The sequence below is a fragment of the Lonchura striata genome, chromosome 5 (assembly GCF_046129695.1).
Source record: "Lonchura striata isolate bLonStr1 chromosome 5, bLonStr1.mat, whole genome shotgun sequence".
In the NCBI taxonomy this organism is placed as follows: Eukaryota; Metazoa; Chordata; class Aves; order Passeriformes; family Estrildidae; genus Lonchura; species Lonchura striata.
This window is the reverse complement of record NC_134607.1, coordinates 42,441,779-42,465,215: the sequence shown is the minus strand read 5'-3', so window position 1 is coordinate 42,465,215 and position 23,437 is coordinate 42,441,779. Positions and strand designations below refer to the sequence as shown.

Here is a 23,437-nt window from a genome sequence, read left to right as displayed (position 1 = left end):
TCCCCTGGGCGCAGCGCTGCCGGGGCGGAGCGGCCCCGCTCCCGCGGCGGGGCGAGCGGGCGGCGGCTGTCGGGGGAAGGAGGGGGCTGGCGTCAGGCGCTGGGCAGCCACTGGCACGGGAGCTCCCCCTCGCCTCGCCTCGCCTCCCGCGGCCGGGGGATAAAGGCACCTGGGCCGGCGCTCCGGGCCGCCGGGCGAAGCAAGGCGGACGTGCGGGGGTCGGGCCGGGCCGGGCCCCACCGCGCAGCCCCCTCCATGCGCCTCGCCGGGGGCGCCGGCTCCCCCCGGGCTTTGCCTTTGCCCGGGAATGGCAGCTGGTGGCGGGCGGCGGAGCCCGGCGGCGGCAGCAGCCCCAGTCCCGAGGCGTGGTCGGGGTCGCCGAACGGCAGCCTGGGCGGCTGGGACCCCTTCGGGCGGGACGAGGAGCTGGCGAAGCTGGAGATCGCGGTGCTGGCCGTCACCTTCGCGGTGGCGGTGGTGGGGAACGGCAGCGTGCTGCTGGCGCTGCGGCGCACGCCGCGCAAGGCGTCCCGCATGCACCTCTTCATCCGCCACCTCAGCCTGGCCGACCTGGTGGTGGCCTTCTTCCAGGTGCTGCCCCAGCTCTGCTGGGAGGTGACCCACCGCTTCCACGGCTCCGACGGGCTCTGCCGCGTCGTCAAGCACCTGCAGGTCTTCGGCATGTTCGCCTCGGCGTACATGCTGGTGGCCATGACGGCCGACCGCTACATCGCCGTCTGCCACCCGCTGAAGACGCTGCAGCAGCCCACCAAGCGCTCGTACGGGATGATCGCGGCGGCCTGGGCGCTCAGCCTGCTGCTCAGCACCCCGCAGTACTTCATCTTCTCCCTCAGCGAAGTGGAGCGCGGCTCGCAGGTCTACGACTGCTGGGCGCACTTCATCATGCCCTGGGGGCCCCGCGCCTACATCACTTGGATCACCGGCGGCATCTTCATCGCGCCTGTCCTCATCCTCATCATCTGCTACGGCTTCATCTGCTACCGCATCTGGCGCAACGTCCGGGGCAAGACGCGCCCGGGGGAGGCGGCAGCAGCGGGTAGCGGGCGGCGGGCAGGTGATGATGGTGGCCCGCGACGGGGGCTGCTGCTCGCCCCTTGTGTCAGCAACGTCAAAACCATCTCCCGCGCCAAGATCCGCACCGTCAAGATGACCTTCGTCATCGTCTCGGTGTACGTCGTTTGCTGGGCGCCCTTCTTCACCATCCAGATGTGGTCCGTCTGGGACCAGCGCTTCCCCTGGGTCGGTAGGTGACTCCGCCGCTCGTCCCCAGCGGCCGCCGGCACGCGTTGAGGGCGCAGCCGGCTGTCCCGGGGCGCTGCGCGGCGCTGAGCCGAGCGCGGGGGAACGGGGCGCGGCAGCGGAGAGCGGGAGCGCAGCGCGCCCGCCCGGCCCCGCGCGGGTCCCGCTCCCGCCGGGGAGCAGCGGCTGAGCGCCCTTGTGGGGACAAGAGACGGCCCCGGGCAGCCGCCGCCATCGGCCGCCCCGCCGCGGGGCGACCCGGGGGCCCCGGGAGCGGCGGCGGCCGCAGCGCTGGGCTCGGCGTGTCCCGGGAGCAGACGGAGGGGTGCTGGCGGCAGCTGCACCTCCGGAGAGGAGCAGCAGCCGCAGCCTTCTTATCCCGAGCAAAAGGAGCCGATGGAAACAGGAGTATTTGCTGCCGTAATTTGAACCGGCAATATTTTCGTCCGTTTGAAGCTGCCGATAAGCAAACTTTAGAAATGTTTAGTATTGTTGACAAGCATGCACACACACGTCGGAGCAGTTACACGAAGAGAGAACTTATTACGTCTTCTTTTCTGTATCTGCTATCAAATGATAAGGTTGAGCACACCCTGAACCTTTCCTCTCAGCAAGGCAGTCACCTCTGAATGCTCCATTAGTCCAGTCACCGATTTTCATGAATCAGTGGCAGTTTAGACTTTGGAGATACCTGTCCTCCTGTTAAATATGGTTGAAAAAAAATGGTGAGTTTAAAAGCTATCACATAGGTAATGACAGGCAGCATAGAGCCATATATTCTGTTTCCTCATAATGAGAGAGCAGCAAATCAAAATGTTGGAATCCATAAATTCTTGATTTTTAAAAATATCCCCAAATTACCACTTACGTAGTGAGAGTGCTGATTGCCTCTAATACAGGACTAAAGTCAAGCCTATAATGCAGATCTCTATAGAGAAATAAAGGCTTGCAGTAAACAGATTTTGTTTTTTTTACTTTCAAAGGGAATTAAATTGAACAGATGGGTATTTGATAGGTTTGTTTGAAGAGATTCTTTAAATACATGGAACTGCATAACGCAGTAATTATACTTTTTTGAAGATTCAATATTTACAAAGAAAAGTCACTAATAATTGATTAGACTAAATACACATTTAGAATATTTGATCTATTAACTAGTTAGTAAAGGTAGAACACCATAGATTTTTCATGCCATACTGCTAAGTTCTGTTTTTCCCTTAAGTAAAATCTGTTCAACCTTTAAAATCCAGATTTAATGGACAATCCAGTAGTTAGCTGAGCATTCAATACTTTTCAGTATGCAAATATATACAGCAAAATTCAGTGTTATTGAAAGCAGTGGAAATTTTACTATTGTCTCCCAGGGTCTGGAAAAAAACTTTTCAGTAATTAAAGCAGGAGCTTATCAACACATGGATACACATCAGTGGAAATGTGACTAAATAATTATTTTGGATGGATTACCCCATAACTAATTCTGTCACAGCTTTTTGAAGTCAGTTCAGAGAAATCCCCATTGACTTCAATAGCAGCCTTACATAAATAAGACCTTTACTGATTATGTTCTCATTATCTGTTTAAAATGCTGCAGTTCAACATTAAGAACTTCAATATTCAGGGAAATATATCCAATGGTTAATGAAACAATTGACTAAATGGTGCAAATGGTTTTTTGATGATTAAACATCTTTCTTCCCCCCTCCCCAGATTCTGAAAACACTGCAACTACTGTTACGGCTCTGCTGGCCAGCCTGAACAGTTGCTGTAACCCGTGGATCTACATGTTCTTCAGTGGGCACCTCCTCCAAGACTGCCTACAGAGCTTCCCTTGCTGCCAAAAAATAAAGCAAACACTGAGTAAAGAAGATTCAAACAGCAATAGCAGGCGACAGACTTCTTTCACCAACAACAGAAGCCCAACCCACAGCCTAAACACATGGAGAGAGATGCCCCACTCCAAATCGACCAGCTTCATCCCCATCCCAACGTGAGACAGGCCTCAGGGCAGGCAGGGCTTGCAGTTCTGTCACAGTGTTTGGGAAGGTTGTGGCATGGCACTTTATGCCAATCCAGGGCACCATCGTGGTACCAAGGAATGACTAAGATGGCCATGAGGCAAAAAGTGCCCCTTTGCTTGATAAGCTGTGCTGCAGTATGGAAATTATTTTCTGAAAGTTTTTTAGGATTTGGGCAACTGATCAGCAAGGTGTGGCAAAAAATAAAGCAGTTATTTTTTTTAAATAGAATTTATTTTAATTTTTGTCTGTTCCTAAAATACTAAGTGCATTGTTGCTTGCTGTTTAAAACAGTCAAAACAATGGAGTTGTCATGTATTGGGCTAACTCCACTCTCTAGTGTTAATGCATAAAACTTCTCATGATTGTCTGATGAAGTCATGGGGAAAGAAGACAATATGAGCAAGATTACAGTTTAGTCTTAAACATTACAAGAAAAGGATTGGGAAAAAGTCTTGGCTGTCCAGATAAGGAATGGGGTTAGACAGACTCTGAGTTGCTGGAATTCAGTTGCTTGTGATGCTTCATCTTGTAAAGGTCTAGCAGTTCTCATACACTGAAATTTAACAGCCCTTGAGAATGCAAATCTTTTAGTGCTGTCAATGTCTGTATGTGTATTGTGTGATTTCATTTTTTGGGTACATATTTCTTCTTCCCTTGATGTTGATGAAAATTATACAGCATATTTGTGTGTGCATGTGTGTTGTTGCACCTACTTTCATTTTTTTAAACTAACTTAAAAAATATATTGATAAATAAGTATGATACACTACAACTAGCTCAGCACCGTTACAAATAGTTACACCAAGAAAACTCATAATGAATATCAGAACTGCTTGCTTTATTGGTAGGAATGTCACCTTTTCCTTTTTAATTCACAAGGACATCTAGGATCAAGCTATATTGCTAGGTTGTCAAGCAAATAGCCTCATGAGCTCAGAAGAGTGTAGTCATTTGGTAAGAGCTGTAGAACCAGTGCATTTCAAGACAGAGATCTGAGAATCAAACTTCAAAGTCTTCAGGGACCATATAAAAATTGGCAATGTTGTCGACTTGTCTTTTTCTATTATTATTTTTTATTGCCAGCTCATGAAAATATAGTCTTAAGAATTGCCAGTAAACTGCAATAAAAAGACATCACAACACATTTGCCAATTACAAAGAATTCAAGGTGTGCTTGTTTTCAATACAATGCATGCTAAATTTATTGTAGTTCATTTATATGGTAAACAATCCTATTATATCTTCCCTTTGACCTTGTCTCTTATATTCAGGTGGGGTTTTGAAGCTCCTTGAGTAAGTTTTGCTGAGTTTTTAATTCTTGAGAATCTCTGAGAAGTACAGCTACTTATCTGCTCTGTTTTCCTAAGCTTGCTGGATCCTGAAATCCAGGTGCTCCCCTGGGCCCCTGCAGGACTGCCAACAGCTGGCTGCTGGAGCAGTGAGACACAAGCGTGGCTGCATAATGTGCATGCAAGGAGGAAGCTCAGCATCAGGTTTCTTTCTTTCTTACCAAAACCTATCAAGCAAGACTGCTTTTCTAATTGCTTGAGGAGATGTGGCTTTCACTGAGGATGGTGCCCATACCTGCCTCAATAATGGTAGCAGAAATTAATAGTTAGCTGCAGAATAAGATAATCTTAAACCACTCAAGAAGCTCCCCAGTGATTATTTTGGGCAAAGAATAGGGAATATTATACCTAAAAGATTTTTTTTTGGTCACTAAAGAAAATCTTAGCTCCATTCTCTTTCTGTGTGTTTGCTGTTGTTCGAAGCACTAGAACCCAGAGGACAGTGTGGTGGAATGGCTTATATTCAACAGGCTATCGTTTTTGCCACCTTTAACACACAAATGTGACTACAGCTCTCACCAACTCTGGACAAAGGTTTGTGAACCTGAAGCTATATTTTAGTCAAAAAAAGCCGCATGCAGTGATGTTGTGTGTGTGTTTGTGCACATTATGTGTACTGTGTATATTTTGCAAGTAGGTAATTCACAGTTACTGAAACTGCAAGTGTTTCAAATTACGCTACCCGTTGCCTAGCTTTCTGCTTGTGCTACTACTTTCTTTGTACATGAAATCTGTATTAAAAACCAATTAGCTGTACTAACAGAATTTTCATGTTTGCATAATTGAATGGTTTTTCTATTACACTTTACATTCAAACAGAAAATATAATGAAAAAATATGTGTAGAATATTGTTGAAAATAAAAATGAACTGTATTGTGTATATGTATTAAACCAAACAGACCCAAAGTATAAATTTAGGTTTTTTCAAATACATTACAAAATCTAGGCTTACACTTGAAGCTTGTCAGCATAAATATTCCCCGTGAGTGTTCTATAGCTTCTGTAATTAAACTAAATTAATTAAATTAATATTAAATTAATATTGACAAAACAATTTGCCAATATTTGGTTTCCAGACTTTTTTTGTAAATACTGACTTTTCCACATCATTATAATGTTGGAAGATACAGGCAATATTTTTTAATTGTTCATCTGTGGATATATTTTTTTTAAAGCTACTTTGGGTTATCATGAGGGTGCCCTAATGGAAACAGAAGGAAACAAAAAATTGGGAAACCATTGCAAGTTTAAAACATGGAAACTTGCTCTAAAACCTGCATATTTGTTTGGTCAGAAGCATTTTGTAGTTTTTGCTTGTCTAGATTTTGGAAGACAAGAAAATTATTTGGTATTACTAAATATATTTTACAAAATTCAAAATGTCTTCATTTGATAAGTTATGTCCATGAAAAGCTTTAAGGAGTGAACAGAGATAAAATGTTTGTCTATTATACATACTGCATGAAGGACACAAGTAAAAAAGGAGCGTGCTTTCCACTATATGCTGGATTGTTAAAACTATATTGTTAAAACATGTAACTGAGCACTTATTCATGTTCTAGAGGAGATATTTTGATATTTTTGTTTTAAGTACTTAACCATCTAACATAAAACATGATTGAATGGATTAGCCTGTACTCTGTTGTTTGTACTGGTGTTCCTAGAATTCATAAATTTTCAATTCAATTAGATGACAAAAGTGAAGATGATACAGAAGATGGAAAGGTTTTTGTTCATTCATATAAGAAACAAAGTCACCAAAAAGCTTATTTTCATTAATTTCTTTTTAAGTTTTCAGGCAAACATATTGTTGGCTCAGGAAAAAAAAAAAAATCAAACCAAAAATGGTTGGATTTTTTTCCCCTGTATTATCACATCAAGACCGAGACCTACAAGAAGACACAAATTCATGTGCACCCAGTACTTCAAAGACAAAGGTTTTGTCTGCACAAAATCTTAAAGCCAATTCCACATTGTCCAGATTGAAAGACCTTGTTGAAGTGCATGCATGCTCCTTTCCAACTCATGCATATGGAAAGCAGGGCAGAAGAGGGAAAAGCCCTGCAGAGCTGGGTGACTAGGCAGATACTGGTGACCCGGCTTTGGGAAGTGAACAGAGGCCTTACAATAGAGCTACTGCTGAAATAAGTTACTTGTTGCATCTTCTCTGAGGCTCAGTTCCCCACTGAAAAAATGGATTAATTAAACTGTCCTCACTAGAAAAGTATCTGCACAAGTTTCAGTCCTTTGTGTACATGGAAGACTGGGGGGAGGCAGAAAGGCACTAGCTGGAGCTGTAGTTACTCTTATAAGATAGTTTTCTATGTTTTTCTTTAGTAAAGGGATTTACTGGAAAAAGTATCACTTGCTACTTGGGTAAAGGAATTACAGGATAGGTAAATTGACATGTTTCAAGGTCCAGGATTAGATCACTACTGCTCCACGGGGAGCAGTCCTGACTGGTTCAGTGACAGTCCCTCACACAAGAGTAGGTAAGTCATGCAGAATGGATTGTGCAGCTATGCACAAAAGCAAGCAAACAGCAATCACAACTAGTTCCTGCTGAGCTTCATTAGAGCCAGCCAGCATGGGTCTGCCTCTCCCAGGACTGGTCCTGCACAAAGTCCTGCATCCACTTCAGTGTTAATTAACACTGTATCACTATTTTGGTAGAACTGCTCAGTAATTTGCCATGCCTTAGTATAAACTTGCTTAGAGTAATAGTTTACATACAAATTAGCCTTAGTTCTCCATAAGGACATTTTCAGCTGAATTCTTGATACAGTCCATTGGGTTAATTAATATTTGAAAAGCAAGACTGTGAGGCATCATCAGGAGTGCAAAGCTCTTGCTTCAGCTCTATGGTGAGAAGACTAGCAAGCCTTTCTAGTTCTAGGTGGATCAAGATGTTGTTGGATATGGGTGAACTCTATTCCAACAATGGAAAAGTCTTTTGCACAATCCCAATATTTTTTCCATTTCCAACATTTGTTTTTCCAGGGGGTGGATGGAAGAGGAGGCTTTGGGATAGAGCCCTTTCTCAGTGCTCTGCAAGCAAAAGACGCCCAAGTTATCCATCCTCAGTTCAGGGTAATGATGATTATCTTTCTCCATAAATTCTTACAGGATACATGGCTAAGAACTACTGTGTACAAGTTGACTATTCCTTTTCAAGAAAAGCATTGGCAATGTAGTCTGTTGGTGTCCAATCAGCTTTTACACCTTTGTGGCAAAATATGACAAAATTGTCATTGGCTCTCCAGGTGACAAAGCCCATTCTGGAAGATGTGGAACAGGTAACCAGGGACTGGCAGTCACTGCCTCAGCCTCCTCCACTGTTACTGCTGTGATTGCCCCTGCCACTGTCTCTCCTGACCCTTGTAATGATGGCAGCAAGAATGGGGACAGGGATCACAGGAGCATCAGCAGACAGGTTGGTCATTAAAGGACATTAATTTCAAAGTGCTTTTGGAGGGAGGAATGTGGATCTTATAAAATAAAAAACCCACAGTGAATACCGGGAGAGAGATGAACTGGTGACTCAGAGAGCAAATAAAACATCTGATCTCAAAGGTTATTTGAAAGTATCAAAATACTTTCCATTTTTCAATTTTTAGATATTTTTTATACATTTAGAAGAAGAGTCCCTCGTCTCCTGGAACTGTAGCTGCATGAAACTCCCTACAAATCTAAGTATCTCTGCTGAGATGGCTACAAGGCTATGTCCAAAAATAGGACAATGATCTCTCCAAGTTAAGCATTGGGGCCTTGGCTGCCCCATAACAAACATGTCCTGTGGGAAAAATGAACAGAGTTTTCAGGGAGGAGAAAGGAAAAAGCCTAAATATCATTCTCCATTTTGGGAAGAGGTGATAGTCAGGGTAGATACCATAATAGTTGCCTAAATCTTCAAACTAAAAGGCAATTATCTTCCTAGTATTTTAGTAAGCTCTTGGTTAAAGATTATGTGGAAGTGAGAAGAAATAGATGAAGACACAGAGGACTAGGAGGCATGTAACTTTGTAGTATTATTATCAAAAGGAGAAACTTGCTTAGGAATTGCTGAAATGCTTTTCTAAATAAGAGTAATAACTGCACAAAATAATGTAGCAAACCCAAGTTAGGATAGCCAATGCAGGTAAAGCAGGTAGAGCTATGCAGAGTAAGAAATCTGCAAACTGGAGTAGGCACAGACAAATGCACCCTCTGAAATACTATATGTATCAGTCACCTCAGAGGAAACCACAGAAAACAATTCACTTTATTGTTGGCTGAGATGTGAAATAAAAAGGAAATCAAATAATCAGATTAATTTTCTACAAAATTAATCTGAATAATCCTCTTCCATATAAGAAGCAAACATTATTAAATAGCCACCATTATATTTTCTACATGTGAGACATTTCAGGGTTTCCATGGAAGCAGAAGAGTGGCTTCCAAGTGTTACACATAGGGACATAGAGCTAAGGATTGAGTTCAGGAAGACACTTTGGCACTCAGGCAGATTTCATTCCTTATATGGTCCCATTATCTCCAAAGATTGTAAGGGCAGTCAGGGCAACAAGGAATTATATACAGTAAACAATAAAAAAGCAAAAGATAAATTTGTGCAACTATATATAATCCCATTTCTCAAACCAAATTGTACTTGTCTTTTTCAACAGAAAAGAGCAGGGATTTAGTTATGTATCTCTGATAACCTAGTTCATCATGAAGCTGATGATCAGAGGATCAAGAATCCTAAATTGTGATATATGATGACAAATGTTCTTAAAGTGATAGGTTTTGGGCTTATCAGTTAGTAACATGTTATAAAATGGAATAGAATATGGAAAATGAGGAGAGAGTTCTATCTTTGTGTTATTTTGTTGTTTGGGGGTTGGGTTTTCTTTCATCTATTATGGCAATTCCACCAAAAAAACATATTTTAAATATGCTGTACTGAGATGAGATGACCCAAAGAACCTTGAAGAATCCCATCTTGACTCTCTCTTTCAACTTAAGATCTATCATTAGTGCTTGCTCTTCTGTCGCACAGATCACAGTGTAGGGCATAGTGTAATTCAACAACAAAATCTCATTTCTTTCCAAATTTGTGACCCAAGTGCCTCAATGTGGGCATTTTAAGCTAGAGGAAACAAAGGTGGAATTCATCTGCATGAATGTACCTATGGTGCATGTGTGTCCATCTGAGCAAGAGTGATTATTTTTGTGGCCAATACAAAACTAATTTCTGGGGACCAAGGAGTCATCATATAGAGGATATCAAGAACACTGCCCTTATCTCCATTGATATATGGATAAAATTATTAATTTTTTAAATGGCAGGTAGACAGCTAGCTCAAATTTGTACATGTGTTCTACAGACAGCTGTCTACAAGTATTATAAGTTTTACTGAGAGATCTCTTCAGACATCTCCATGTTACTAGTTCAGGATTTTACTTTCTTTAAGGGCAACTACAGAATATTACCATCTAATAGCATCATATTGTTTTTGGATGGAGTTGATGATGCTATCACTAGCCAATGAGGCTCATATTGCTAAGCTTCTGTCAGGTGGGTGCTTTTGTTAGTTGTGTCACAAGAAAGACCAAAACCAAAATGAGCCTAGAGATCAATTTACCTCCTCACACCCAGGTGATATCTCTGGCCTTACAAAGAGGAAAAAATCCCTACAGCTAATCTCTCTGTGTGTCCCATCTGTGCATGCTGAACCTTTTCATCTCCTTTTCCTTAAAGGTAGATTTGTGAGAAAATCCCTAATTAGGCAGAACTCTCAAGATACTCAGATAATGCAATCGTAAGGTCTATGTACAACATAGAAATATATTATTTACACAAAGAATTAGGATGGGGTGGCGGGGGGAAAGTCAGGGTAATACTTAAAATTCTTGGTAAAATTGTGTGGAGTAAAAAGGATTAATAAAGAAAAGGAGAGTGGCATGTTAGGTATGTCTGCCATATACTGCATGTGAGGTCCTGTTTCCCTAATAAACTACTCAATTATAACAGTTTTGAGACTATAATCAGTGTAAAATGGTTTGTACCAGATGCCATCAATGACAGTATTCAGCATGAGCACAAAAAATGACTCAGTGGCTCTGGTTTATTCCCTTCACAAGTATTTAAATGGAAAGTTAAAGCAATGAAATGGTTCAGTGGAAAAAACCCAGATTTGACCTCTGATGAAAAGGTGGCCTTTTACCACCGGAGATGTCAGGTTCATGCAAAAAACAGAAATAAAGAAGCAAACTCTGTGTGCTTCAAAGTCCATGTACCTTTTGACCTGTGTGGGGAGGCTAGGTTTTCCTTGAGTGTAGGGAGAACAGGGTGCATGAACCAGACACCCCAGACGCCACCTCATCACGCTCCAGCTCCCACTGGAAAAGCACTCTGGTTTGGCAAGAGTAACTCTGAATGTACAGATGTGATTGAGTTCCCATGGGTATCTTTCCATTACAGTTTTTAAATCCTGCTGAAGGCAAGGACACAAAGAAGTGAAGAAACGCAGTGAGACACTTGCACTTGTGTCCTTCCTGAACCCAGGAGGAGGGCACAGGCAGGGGCCACCCTCTCTGCTGCTGGGCTGGCAGCAGGACAGAGGGCTCACACTCCTCAACTCCTGCCCCTGATTAGCAAACTCTGGGAAACAAACCAGGTTCAGGAAACTGGGAAACAACTCCTACCTTGGAGTATGATGGAGTACCCTCAAATGAGGTCTTCCAGACCAGCAATGTGAGTATTCATTTGCCCTTATGTCTGTGGGAGCCTGGAGAAAAACTGAGTCTTTTACAGGAGACAAGTGGTTAAAATCCTTTTTCACATGCTGCTAGCTGGGATGGGAACATTTCCAAAAATAGGGGCTGAACTTCTTCAACAATTAAAAACCAGATCATGAAGGGATAGGTCTATAAAAGTGTCTTGTAGATGAGATGAGAACTAAATAGGAGGTTTTCAAGGTTATTTTTTGTTTGGTTTGGCTTTTTGTTTGTTTGTTTGTTTGTTTGAGTAGCACATGCAGTAGCTGAGATTCTTCTCTGTGATCTTGTTAGCAGGAGTTGGAAAAAAGATGCAAATCCTCAAGCTTTCATTACAGTGAAAAAGACAGAGCAAGACAACATATTGCTAATTAGCAGACACACTTGTAATATATTCCAAACATTTGGAATAATCAGTTACGAAGCATAAATATTTTAAAATGCAATTTCATGAGACTCTGTGATTTATAGGTATTACATAACAGACAGATGGTACTCAGTTTTCAAAATTCAATTAATTTGAAATTAAGAGCATTTGAAACACTTCATTCTTGGTCTTTTTATTAATCTTTTTAACTTGAAGTTCTTTTCTGTCTTGCAATCATGTACAAAGCATGACAGAATTCTTCCATACTACAGAAATATTTTTCCAAGCATAATATTGTTATGCTTATCTGACCTGTAAATTACTGAATGCTATGCATATTGGAGATAATGATTTTAAGAACGAAGCCATGCAAACATGCCTTCAATTAATTTACTTTTGATCTTTTGCGTAACTGTGTTTGCAATCAGAAATTACTCATTTACTAATTTCAGCATTTTTCAGTGAAAAATTTGTACAAAGAAGGAAGCTTGCTTGTAAGACTGGCAGCTCAGTTATGTATAGTGAGGCAACAGTAGTGATGGGAAAAGAAATTACACTCTTTGGCACAAAAGGAAATGGCCACAATTCTGTCACTTTTACAGTGGGACAAGAAATGTGTGAGACAGAAATAACACCAATTCTGAAACTTCTGTATGACCCCAAGGACTAGAGAAGGCCAGCACACTGTTTTTCCCCACAGCAGGCCGTATCTGAGGAGGCAGCCCTAAGCATTCCTGGCTTCTCTCTGTTCAAAATTTTTCCCAAGAGGTTGGTAAGTTTATTTTTTATAAAATGCTGGCACTTTAAGGACAAAATTATCTTTCCTCTGTGGTGTGCACTCTCAGGCAGAAGTAAAACTTCGGTTTTGATAACCTGACAAAGAATTAGAGGGATGTGATACATGTGTTATTTTCAGTTGTTCTTGGAGCTGGGCTTGAATGAGTGTTATCTGAGGGGATGCAGTAGGTAACTGTATAACCAGCAGGCCAGTCTCTTGTGTAGCTACCGGGAGGACAGCAGGAAAATTGATTCTTACCCATTGAACCCTGACACTCATGATAAAAGCGTGGCATTGGTACAAAGCGCAGTCTTCCCTTTAGGGACTTAATTTCCAATTAGATTGCCTCATGGCAATCTTTTAAAGGTGCTTTAAAGAATCTTTTAAAGAATGCTATTTGCTTTATTAATTTTTATTATTCTTTTTCCTTTAGCCAGGCCTGGCCTAAGTTCATGTGTATGTCCAAATGCAGCATTTCACTTACTGGTTTCAGCATGATTCATTTTTATGTGCCTTTGCAAAGCTACAGCTGGGAATTAATCACTGGATTTCAGTGCTTTTCTCATCCATCTGAATCCAGGTAGGATTTTAGATGACATTTTGTTTACCTTGTCCTTAGTGGGGGGTTCAATTCCCTAGCTAATCAATCTCATGAAGTCTTCTATTTTAAATCAATTGAGGATTAAAGAAAAGATATTATAGAAGACATTCAAGGATCATGGAAATTCTCCTTGCTTCCTACTGATGAGTGGAAGTTTGCTGAGGATGTTGCTTTTGGAGTGAAATTTATGCCATGCAGAGCTTTATTAGATGTCCGTCTACCAGCCAGGACCTACCAGGTCACACTGGCATGAGGTGATGGGGTGACACACTGCAACTAGCAGCTCGCCACAGTCCTGGACAGGACACAGCAGCATTAGTGCAATTTGTAGAGATTTGTTACAGAAATATGAAAATTTATTAGTTGATTATGGATTGAAATATTTATGTGAAAGTTGCAGATGAAACAACAGAACAAAGTTTAAAAGGACAGGTCAGACTAATACTCTATGTGTCTGATTCCACTCAAAGCAAGAGGAGGAACAAACTGACCTAAAGATAAGGGAACAAGAACTGAAGAATATGACTGGAACCATAAAATAACCAGATAAATAAAACAAGAATTATGAGGGCTCAGTTGACATACTGAGCAAAAGATCTCAAACACCCACTTCCAAAGGGCACAACAGCAAACTGGCATCAATTCTTCACTGCAAGCCCTGACACACACATATTAGTGCTGCTGAGCATGTGTGTGAACATGTGAATGAGTAAAAATCAGCATAAAGATTTTGTAAATAAAAATCACCTTTCTCTTCCATAAGACCTCACAGTGAATTAGCATTAATTTACTACAAATTGTCCTTGTGGAGATGCAGGAGGAAAAAGCACAACAGAGCATTCAGTGATGTAGCAATTCTGCTTTCAGGAGGATCTCTCTCTGGGCATAGGGCATTCTCTTCACACATCAGCAAGTTGAGAGGTGTCCCCTCAGGGGCTGGGTGTCATATCCCACTGAGTTGGGTACCTGAAATATTTGAAATTAGGTGTAGAAGGCTTTTGAACAGCATCTGAATTTTGTGCTGGCCCACTGAATATTAAGGGTAATGAAAGCATAAATAATGGCAAAACAGCAACAGATGCTCCATACCCAATCGTACACAAAAATAGGATTAAAAACATTTTAAACTTCAGAAGTAACAAAGATGGATTGTAATCAGCCTTTCCAGTAACCTGCAGCTGTTCTGTGTCAAATTTAGTTCAATCCAGCTGAGACACAAGCCAAATTTTGATTTTGGCTATATATGTTCTAATTTTACTGAAAGTTGGGACCATTTTGTTCTTATAGCTCCAAAATTTAGTCTTTCTTTGTTGTATAATCTAACTGGAAATGTTAGCAAGCAGTCTTTTAAATTGCATCAACTGCAGAATTAAAATTACTGAAAAGGGAAGAATCTGGGGATGAAGAAGAGACAGGGCAGGAAGACTTTGCGCCATGTGACTGACCAATAAATCCCTCCAAAGGAAGAAGCCTCAGAGGAAATGGTCAAGGTTGATGTAATTATGAAGCTCAAGGAATAATGTAGGATGTGACTGACCACAGCTGTTGCAAAGAAAACTTCTTTACAACAAGACTCCTTGGCAAAAGAAGATGACCTCTGCTATGGAAAGTTGAGTGGCTCAAATGGTAATGTGTTTCTCATAGAATTCACTAAAAGAGTGTAAATGTCTCCCTGAGTTAGCCAGAAGAGCATAGGGGAGTGATTATGGGGCTCAGCCTGACATGGAGTATTAAAAACTAGTCAACTTGCAAAACTGTTTTGAAGAGAACAGGCTTGAGCAGCTTTCAGTCTATAAATTCTTTTCCAACAACTGGGGACGTCCAGAGTCACAACAATGAGTATATTATACATATGGATAATGGGAATCACACAATTAAACTGTTTATTGCATTTGCAATGGATGTTTTCCTAGGTCTAACTTAGAGCAGTTTTGTGATTTCAATATATTTTCTACTATTCTGCTAAATCAGAAATCCCCATAACATGAACTATATTTAAATAAGGACATTTAACATTAAACATTTCACCTTCCATGTGTGGAATATCTAAAAAAAAAACAACAGTCAGGGAGTATCAGACTCTGACAGACTATTCCTGTCTTCTTTTAATACTGGGTTGCCCTGAGGATGCTGCTGATCTCTGAGAAAGTAAGAAAAAACAGTATTAGCTTGCCAAAGCTGCAGTAACTTTTCTGTGAACTCTAGTCTTGCATACTCCTTTTTCTCAATAACCTCTGTGCATGGACCAAGTTTGAGAAATCATCAAGTGCTTGCTAATGCATATGATATGACTTCTGAGTGGATATTTCTTCTATTGTAACATTTCTTTGCAGTATATATAACAAAAATAACAATAGTTGTTATTAGTTGAGTATCAGTATTACTATTATTATACTACAGCAAAATATTTAGAGCATCTCTTTTCAAATGGATGACATTTAATGTTTCAGCTCCTGGGAAAACCTAGGACTGTGTATTTGGAGATTCCTACTTCATAAATTTTCTTGGTTGCTTTGAAAATTGCCTCTAGTGAGTATACTAAAGGCAATTCTGTTAAAAGTCTGGATTACAGTTAAATCCTTATTCCTAGGTATTTCTTTTAAATTGACAAGAGAGATGGAGTGCTGCATAACTTTGACAGCAGCCTTAGCATAGCTCATTGCATGTAGTTCACTGCAGTATGTCTTAGGTGAAGAGACAGAGCTTTGAAAGCCTGATCTTGAACATTTCAAAAGGGCATTTAAAGAACTATATAAGAAGCTCATGTACCTTTCAGACTCTGAATTACATATTTTTTCTGAGTTAGCAAATAATGTTCCTGTGTGTTCCTGTAATCTCAGAGAATATTTTAAGGATCTGCCAGTGGAAGGCATGGGGGTTGTTACCCTCTGGATGGGGGTCCTTTATAACATTTACGGTGTGGATCACTTAGAAATAAAAGAGTATTTTAATATAGTTTTTCTAAAACCTCTTACTCTTTCTGCCTCTAAGACAAAATATGGCTCCCATTCATACTTTATCGTTGCAATATCATTAAAGTCAGTGGTCTCTTTCATTTTTCTGTTTAGTTTAAGATGTAAAATCTGGAATAGGTATTGCTGAATGTAATCAGTATTTTATGCATAAATCTAAGGGTAGATTTTCTTACCTCACATTTTTCAAAAGTGAGTTTCCTTTAGAAATAGAAATCTGGTAGTCCCAGTTGGACCAGCACTGTTTGACAAATTACAAATGCCTTGAAAGCAAGTCACAATCCACTACAGAACTCCCCTTTACTCCCTGCTGTAAGGATATTTATGGCTAGAAATAAAAAATGCATGCATAAAAAGAAGATATAAATGGCAAATTATAAACAAGTACTCCAGAGTTGAAATCCAGTAGAAATTTTTAGATGACCCTGAATGATTTCCCATTTTTTAAAAGAACACTCTGTCTGTTTTAAGATTTGACCAAGGTAAGACAAAATAAAGAATGAGGTAAGCACTTTTATGGCATGTGTCAAAAACTGGGAAATGAATGTGTGTGAACTTTTAGGGAGTTTTTCTATTAAGAACTAATTTCTCTTAGTTAAAATATATGAGTCATGGGGTACAGTAGAAATTTACAGCCTACAGATATCTGCCTGGGAGGGATCTAAGTGGGAAACAGGCTGCAGGTCACTTCACTGTTGGTAAAAAAACACTGTAAAACCTTGAATTTGGAGAGATATCTATGCTCTCATGCTGTATTTGTTAACAAGAATAGACAGTCCTTATGTTGTTTACAGTGTAGAGTGGATATACAAACCAGGACCCATTGGTCTTGCAGCATCTGACAGGTCTCAGGCATCCTGGGAAGGCTCAGAGCTACACATTTGTGCACATTGGAAACCTGCAATAATTAGTGTACATACAACCTTGATGCTTACAAAGATTTAAAAGTTTAATAGCTAAGTGTTTGATTCAGAGATCCATCCCCTTCTCTAAGAAAGGTAGTGCAGGAGGAAAGAAAGGATCAATGGTCAGGTTGTCTCCCATCTTCTGCAATTAGTGGCATAGAAACGGAAAGAAGAAGGAAGGGAAGGAGGGACACTTGTTGCCACAGCAGTACAGGCAAAGGGAAGAGCAGTACAAGGATGCAGCCTTGAAAGGGCATTGATTTCCCCTGTGCCAGGTGTGCCAAATATTGGGGTGAAGTAGATACGAGGAGTCTGTTATGTGTGTTTCAAGGCCGTGTTACAGAAATCAGTGCAATTTCTTGGTGCTGTACAGCACTGAGCTGGGGGCTCCCTGTGGGCAGTGCTGTGCAATGAATTGGTAAGGGCTGATCAGCTGCCTCTGGAGGATCTCAGTCTGGGGATGCACTGCCAGTCCTAGTCCCAGTCTGAGACCATCTTCTGCCTTCTACTGCCAGCTGTGATGCTGGGTCCTCGTGCAGTGCCAAAGCATTTGAGGCGGGGGCCAGTGGGAGTAAGATGGGTATGTCCTCTTTGGGTTTTCCTTAGTAAAACTGGGGTTTTTCTGCAAAACAGGGACACTCACCAGCAAATTACTCAGGATACAGGTGTCATGAAGCAAGTCACTGGGGAGCAGTGAAGATCTAAGAATTACCTGTTCTGTTGACTATTGGAACACCAGCTGTGAGTAATCAAATGGAGATCTGCACAGATGTGAAAGAAGGGAGGAAAAATCCCACATGCCAGTGCTTTGCAAGAGCAGGTTGCATGGCAGTGGCTCACTGCAGAGGTAAGTGAAGCTTACATGGCCCCTGGCTAACAGAAGCAGCCTTTGGCCTATGAGATAAGGCTTTGGGCCTTTTCAAGGCCCTTACATGAGTGAAGAGCCTTGAAGGAAACCATCCAAATCAGTATGAGACTTCAAGAGGAATTCATCTGCTTTTGAAGCTGAAGATCTAAGCAAACCTAAAAACCCTGCTCTTTTTAGCTCACTACTGTGTTTATTAGCTTTGGTTGGGTTTTTTTCTTAGCTGAATTTGTCTTTTATGGTAAGTATTAGATTAACTAACTATCCCTGATTTCTTAGGTCATGACTGGTAATAAGAAGAAGACTACAGCACAAACATGAACTTTACGAACTCTTACCATTAGCTTTCCCTCTACTCTTCACCCTAGGGACAGTTCATCTCTGACCCATAAGCATGGTTCTCAGCAGACAGCTAATCTGTTCTGTAAACAAACTGATTTCTATTCCCTCGGGGGGGAAAAAACCCAACAAATAAATTTATAGTCTATTAAATCAGTTTTCCAGTCCCAAGCAGAAGCAAACGGACAACATTTTGCATCTGGGTTGATTTTCTTTTATGGTCTCTTGAAGACACCTCTGCAAATCATCACCTTTCAAGGAAAGGCCATGCACCTTTCCTCTTTCCCATGAAGGAAAATGGAAGAGTTAAATTTGCCGTTTGAGACTACAGGAGAGTTACAGCTTAAGACTGCATTTACATCTATTCTACGTAGTGGGAATGCTAGAAAGGAGCAAGAAAAAGTTCATGAATAGAATGACTGGCAGTAGAAAAATTGTTTTATCATTTATTACAGTAACCAATCTCCAGCCCTGAAGTCCTCACTATATACAAGGACTTGTAAATTCTATTTTGATTGGGGAAGGATTTTTAGACTCCAGTTTGGCCTATTTATCAGTTGCGCTTATATACCTGTGGATTAACAATCTAGTCTATCAGTAGGGTGTTCCTGCAATTGTTAGTCCATCTGTCATTCAAACAGAAATAGGACTTGAATTTTTAGACAGATTACTGCTCTTTCATGTCTGGATAAATTCAAAATCCTCTCACCAAGGAGCTTTTTTTTTTTTTTTTTTTTTTTTTTTTTTTTGTATAGAACTACATAATGCTGTTCATTGTGCAGACTATTTAAAAAGTTTGGGATATACAATGTTTTCAGATCTACCTGTAAATACCGGTACAATAAACCCACATTGTCTTCTCTTGGTCTGATAATTGCAATTTCTTATGCAACCATATTTTAACCAGGTTTTAAAAGAAAGGTGAGGGAGTGAGAAAGGGTGACGCTCATTTCCCAGGACCCATTAGAACACCTGGGATCTGGGCAATACAGACTCTGCATCACAGAGTAGTCATTGCCACCAGTAGCCAACTCTGTACTTTTGTCTTTCTAACCTAGAAATTGTTTGCTTTCTAAGACTCACAGTAAACAGCTTTTACTTAGAGTTCTCAGAAAACTCCTCATTTTCTTTGCAAAAGTTGCTCTCTCTTAAACTCTGAATTATTTCCATATCCCACCTGTCAAGTAAGCAAGTCTGCTTCAGATTTATTCCCTGGTGGAGAAGAAAAACATTCTCCATTTTCATGTGCATTTCTCTTGACTAGTGTAAAAAAATTTCTCGTGAGGCACAGAAGTGCTGACACATTTAGGACAGCATTTGGCATCTCTGGATTAGAGTTTTCATGTTTTGCAAAAGTAAGAGCAAGGCACCTCTGCACCTTCTAGCATGAGTCATAGTGAATCTGATTTTATTCATGGCCTCTGAAATCAGGTTGTGGATGCTCTCTTAGCTGACTGCTGTCTTCCTGATCCCCTTGCCTGTTGGTGTGACTGTGGACTGGAGTGTCTGAATGTTTACAGCAGAACTTCCAGATGTTGCTCAGCAGAAGAATTAAGAGGTCTAGCAGTGGTTTTCCTTTTCTGGTATGTTCTTGGGCACACGTGTGTGTGGAGTGAGTGCAGGATGTAGATGTGTGTACAGAGACATGTGAAGCATATTAATATAGCAAAGCTCAATGGACTCCTGTGTGGGCAGAACTGAAGTGATTATCACACTTTGTACAAGTGACCCACAAATAACCAAAAATATCAAATAGAATATTGTAAACCTTCCAAATGTAGAGATAACGCTCTCTACTCTTCATTCATGACCCAGAATACAACAAAAATGGGAATGTAAAACTTTTGAACCAAATGTACCATCAGTTAATAAACTGATTAAATATTACCCATATCAGTTCTATTTATTGTAATTTTTTCAAGTAGCACAAAAATGCTTGATAGTTTAAAAACATAATAGCAAAGTGGTGTTTCCTGTGAAGTCTGTTATGGGAAAAATTATCTCTCCTGCACGATTCACAAAAGATCACTAACCAGTGATTATGCAGACAATTCTATAAGCAAGACACAAATCCTAGTTATTAAATGGCATATGGCAAAAAAGAAAAATGTGGATATGCTAATTCACAGGTATAAAATAATCTCTACTTACCTCATGTTTGTAATTGCCACCCACTCCAGGAAGCTGAGGGCTTTTTAGATTAAAAAAATATATAGTTTAATTAGGATATTTTTATGTTTTTCTGCCATTGAAATGAAATTAAACCTTAGCTTTAGAAAGAACATCCTTCCACCATATGTAACGAAAAAGAATCATTTTGCAGTATGATAATGAGATGAACTTTCCTCTAAAAACACTCTTACACTAGCATTCAACTGATTTTTTTTTCCTTTTCTTTCAAACCGTATGTTTCTTTTCCTACACCTCCTAAGAGAAAACATGAAAATTCCAGTTCTGGAAATAAGCCTTACATTCTATTCAGCTGTGTGAACTATTCAATTGTGAGACAGGATTTTCATCATAAGAGCTTGACTCTTTATTTAAGAAAGGAAAACGGAGGTGCTTGAAATCACAGGTGTCCTGAACATCTGGTGAAGAAAATCACCATTGATGGCAAAAACACACTCCATGTTAAAAATGTAGTGGTAAAGTGGTGCAGCTGGCAGTACTGCAGCTGTTTCCTAATCCCTGCTAGTTACCTTGGGGAATTGCTGTGTGGTTTGGAACCACACCACAAAGCTCACGTGAGCATCTTAGCATGCTCTGAGAGTGGCTCTGAGAACTGGCTTCACATTTCCAACAAACAGAAGACAAAAATATACTGGCTTGTTTTCCATAACACTACAAGACACTCACTCATCAGCCCTGGAAGAGGACTCAAAGTGTTGCCAGATAAAGAAAAATCACAATTTAGATTGCTATTAATGAGATCTCTTTAAATAGTTGCAAGTATTAATTTGAGTTCCCTGTGATTACAGATTTTGGCTTTTATTTCCAAACAGAATTTCAATTTCTATCAGAGTTCACTTGCAAACCTTTCAGTTCTTACTTCTGAAAAGTCCTTTCTGCACTGAAATTCCTCCATGTTATGCACTTTATTGGTAAATTGTTCCTTTTCAACATCCATCCACACCTTTTGTTAAGGCTGTATGCACATTTTGGTGTTTGCCATGTTCCTTAAGAACTTACACAATCTTGCAATATGCTACCTATATTCTTCACATATTTAAGGGCCTTGATATAAAATGTATTGTCAGAGCAGAGTTGTGAATGATGCAGAATAATTTCTGTCAGACTTTAAATACTCAGACGTTTATTGAACCTATAGAAAACCTTCATGTAGCTACCCCAGTAACAAAAATATAGATAGCCACACAGTAGATGCTTCTAAGTAGTGATGTGGACATTCTTTATTATGCTACAGCTTGCATGAATTCCTCATTACCTTACAATTTTTAATTTTTATAAACAGGTCTTTGATTCAGAAATGTGCTTTCATCTATGTTACAAAGCATTCATTCTTTGCCGTGTACCGATAACCCCTCAGTTATCAGCCTTCTGGGTTACACACATTAAAAATGATGAGAATTTAATAGAATTTTGCATTAGATTTAATAAAGAAATACCATGCACTAGATATTTTGGGGCCAAGCAGACAGAGTATAGTGCTGCAATAATAACAAGTGAACTTTTCAAGTGCGCATTTGTGTGCGAGGTGGGATCATTATGTTTGTGCTGGTGCAGACACAAAGCTGTGTAACCCTTGGGTAGGAGCACGCCCACTCCAACTGTTGCAGTCTCTTATGTAGGCAATGATTAACAGTGAACGTCTGGGAGACAGAAGTGTAAGTCAGCATTGATGGTTACAAAGGCAGTAAGCTGCTAAAGACAAATTCATTATCATTAAGATACTGCCTACACAGCATTATATTAGCTCTGGAAAAACAAGCTGGCACTCTGTCCTCTATGTCTGTTAAATTCACTGTCATGGGTTTTACTCCCTTTGTCTGTGTAACTCATTGTAACACTCATTCCAATTTGAAGACATATTGAACTGGAAATACCACTAATTAATTTTTTTGTAGTTTGTTGTAGTCCTCAACACAGCTACCAATTTCTTGCAGGATACTTCAGCTGGATGTGTCAGTCTATCCAGAATCCATTTGTCATGATTTTGGTTCTGCAGAGGGTTTTCTGTACGAGTAGGAAAATTTTCTTTAGAAATAAATTTTTCTTTAAAAAATTAGCAAGTTCTGAGATGCACAGGCACCTCGGCACCTGCTTTCTCCTTTAGATCTGAGGCTGAAGTGTCCTTAAATAACAGGCAGGATGTTGAGGTAAGGAATTGAGCTGAGTTTTATCTGAGTTTAGATAACATGCCTGTCTACCCCACAGTGTCCATATAAATGAAAACAAATAGACTTTGTTTCCAGTAAAAACTGTGTTTTTTTCCACAGAAACATGAATCTTGTGTGTGAAGGTATTTAAAACCCCATTTTGCCACCAGGAAGAGTCTGAAAACTCGCACCGCATTCTCTCTGGGTCTCCTGCAGTCACTGGTGGGAGTGGGAGCCTGAGAAGCGGCGGTGGTGCTGGGGAAGGCCCATGTATCCATCATCACAGCTGGCTCCTGGACTCAGGCTTTGCACTGACGCTGACCCTGCTAAAGGGCTGCTCTCCAGCTGACATGGTTGAGTCCTACTGGTTTGGTACATCTAGGGTACTGAGCACCTTATAACGCTGGGAGAACAGAGACAACAGAGACAAGTGGCCCTGAAAGAACACGATCTGTGTCAGCATTTGGACAATATGAAGAAGACTTGTTTTGTTTCAGTGCTTAAAAGAAAAAAAAAAAAAAAAACTAAACAAAACCAACAACAACAACAGTGGAAAAAAAAAAAAAACAAACACAAAAACCCATCAAACCAAACCAAGCCCAACCCAAACCAAACAAATACCACAACAAAGCAAGAGGTACTGTGTTTCCCCTGCCTCTGTTGCCTCCAGAAGACCCAGCTCACCATTGCACTGGCACCACACTGTGGACACGTGCTACTACTGCAAAGCTCTTGTGCTTCTGAAATGTATCTTATGCTCTGGGGTAAAATATTTTTTAAAACCGTATTTATTCAGTGGGATAAAATACTCCAGTGTTTTGGAAATGCCAATTGCCACCTGACTTGCCTGTGATTGCCTGTGACAGACAGCAGGTTGGCGGCTTTC

General features: G+C 40.7%; 1 protein-coding gene across 1 annotated transcript; it reads left to right on the top strand.

Moving 5' to 3' along the window:
• The first annotated feature begins 255 nt into the window (after positions 1 to 255).
• Positions 256 to 3,761, top strand: AVPR1A (arginine vasopressin receptor 1A). Its single transcript, XM_021547394.2, has 2 exons — positions 256 to 1,264; positions 2,968 to 3,761. Exons 1-2 carry the CDS (start codon positions 256 to 258, stop codon positions 3,249 to 3,251), a joined length of 1,293 nt encoding a protein of 430 aa, XP_021403069.1. The 3' UTR covers positions 3,252 to 3,761.
• Positions 3,762 to 23,437: the final 19,676 nt, after the last annotated feature.

What these genes read in the sequence shown, in the direction of transcription:
- AVPR1A (XM_021547394.2), top strand. Translation starts at nt 256, where the DNA reads ATGCGCCTCGCCGGGGGCGCCGGCTCCCCCCGGGCTTTGCCTTTGCCC. An exon ending in CCAGCGCTTCCCCTGGGTCG is followed by an intron (nt 1,265 to 2,967) that starts GTAGGTGACTCC and finishes CCCCCTCCCCAG; the next exon opens with ATTCTGAAAACACTGCAACT.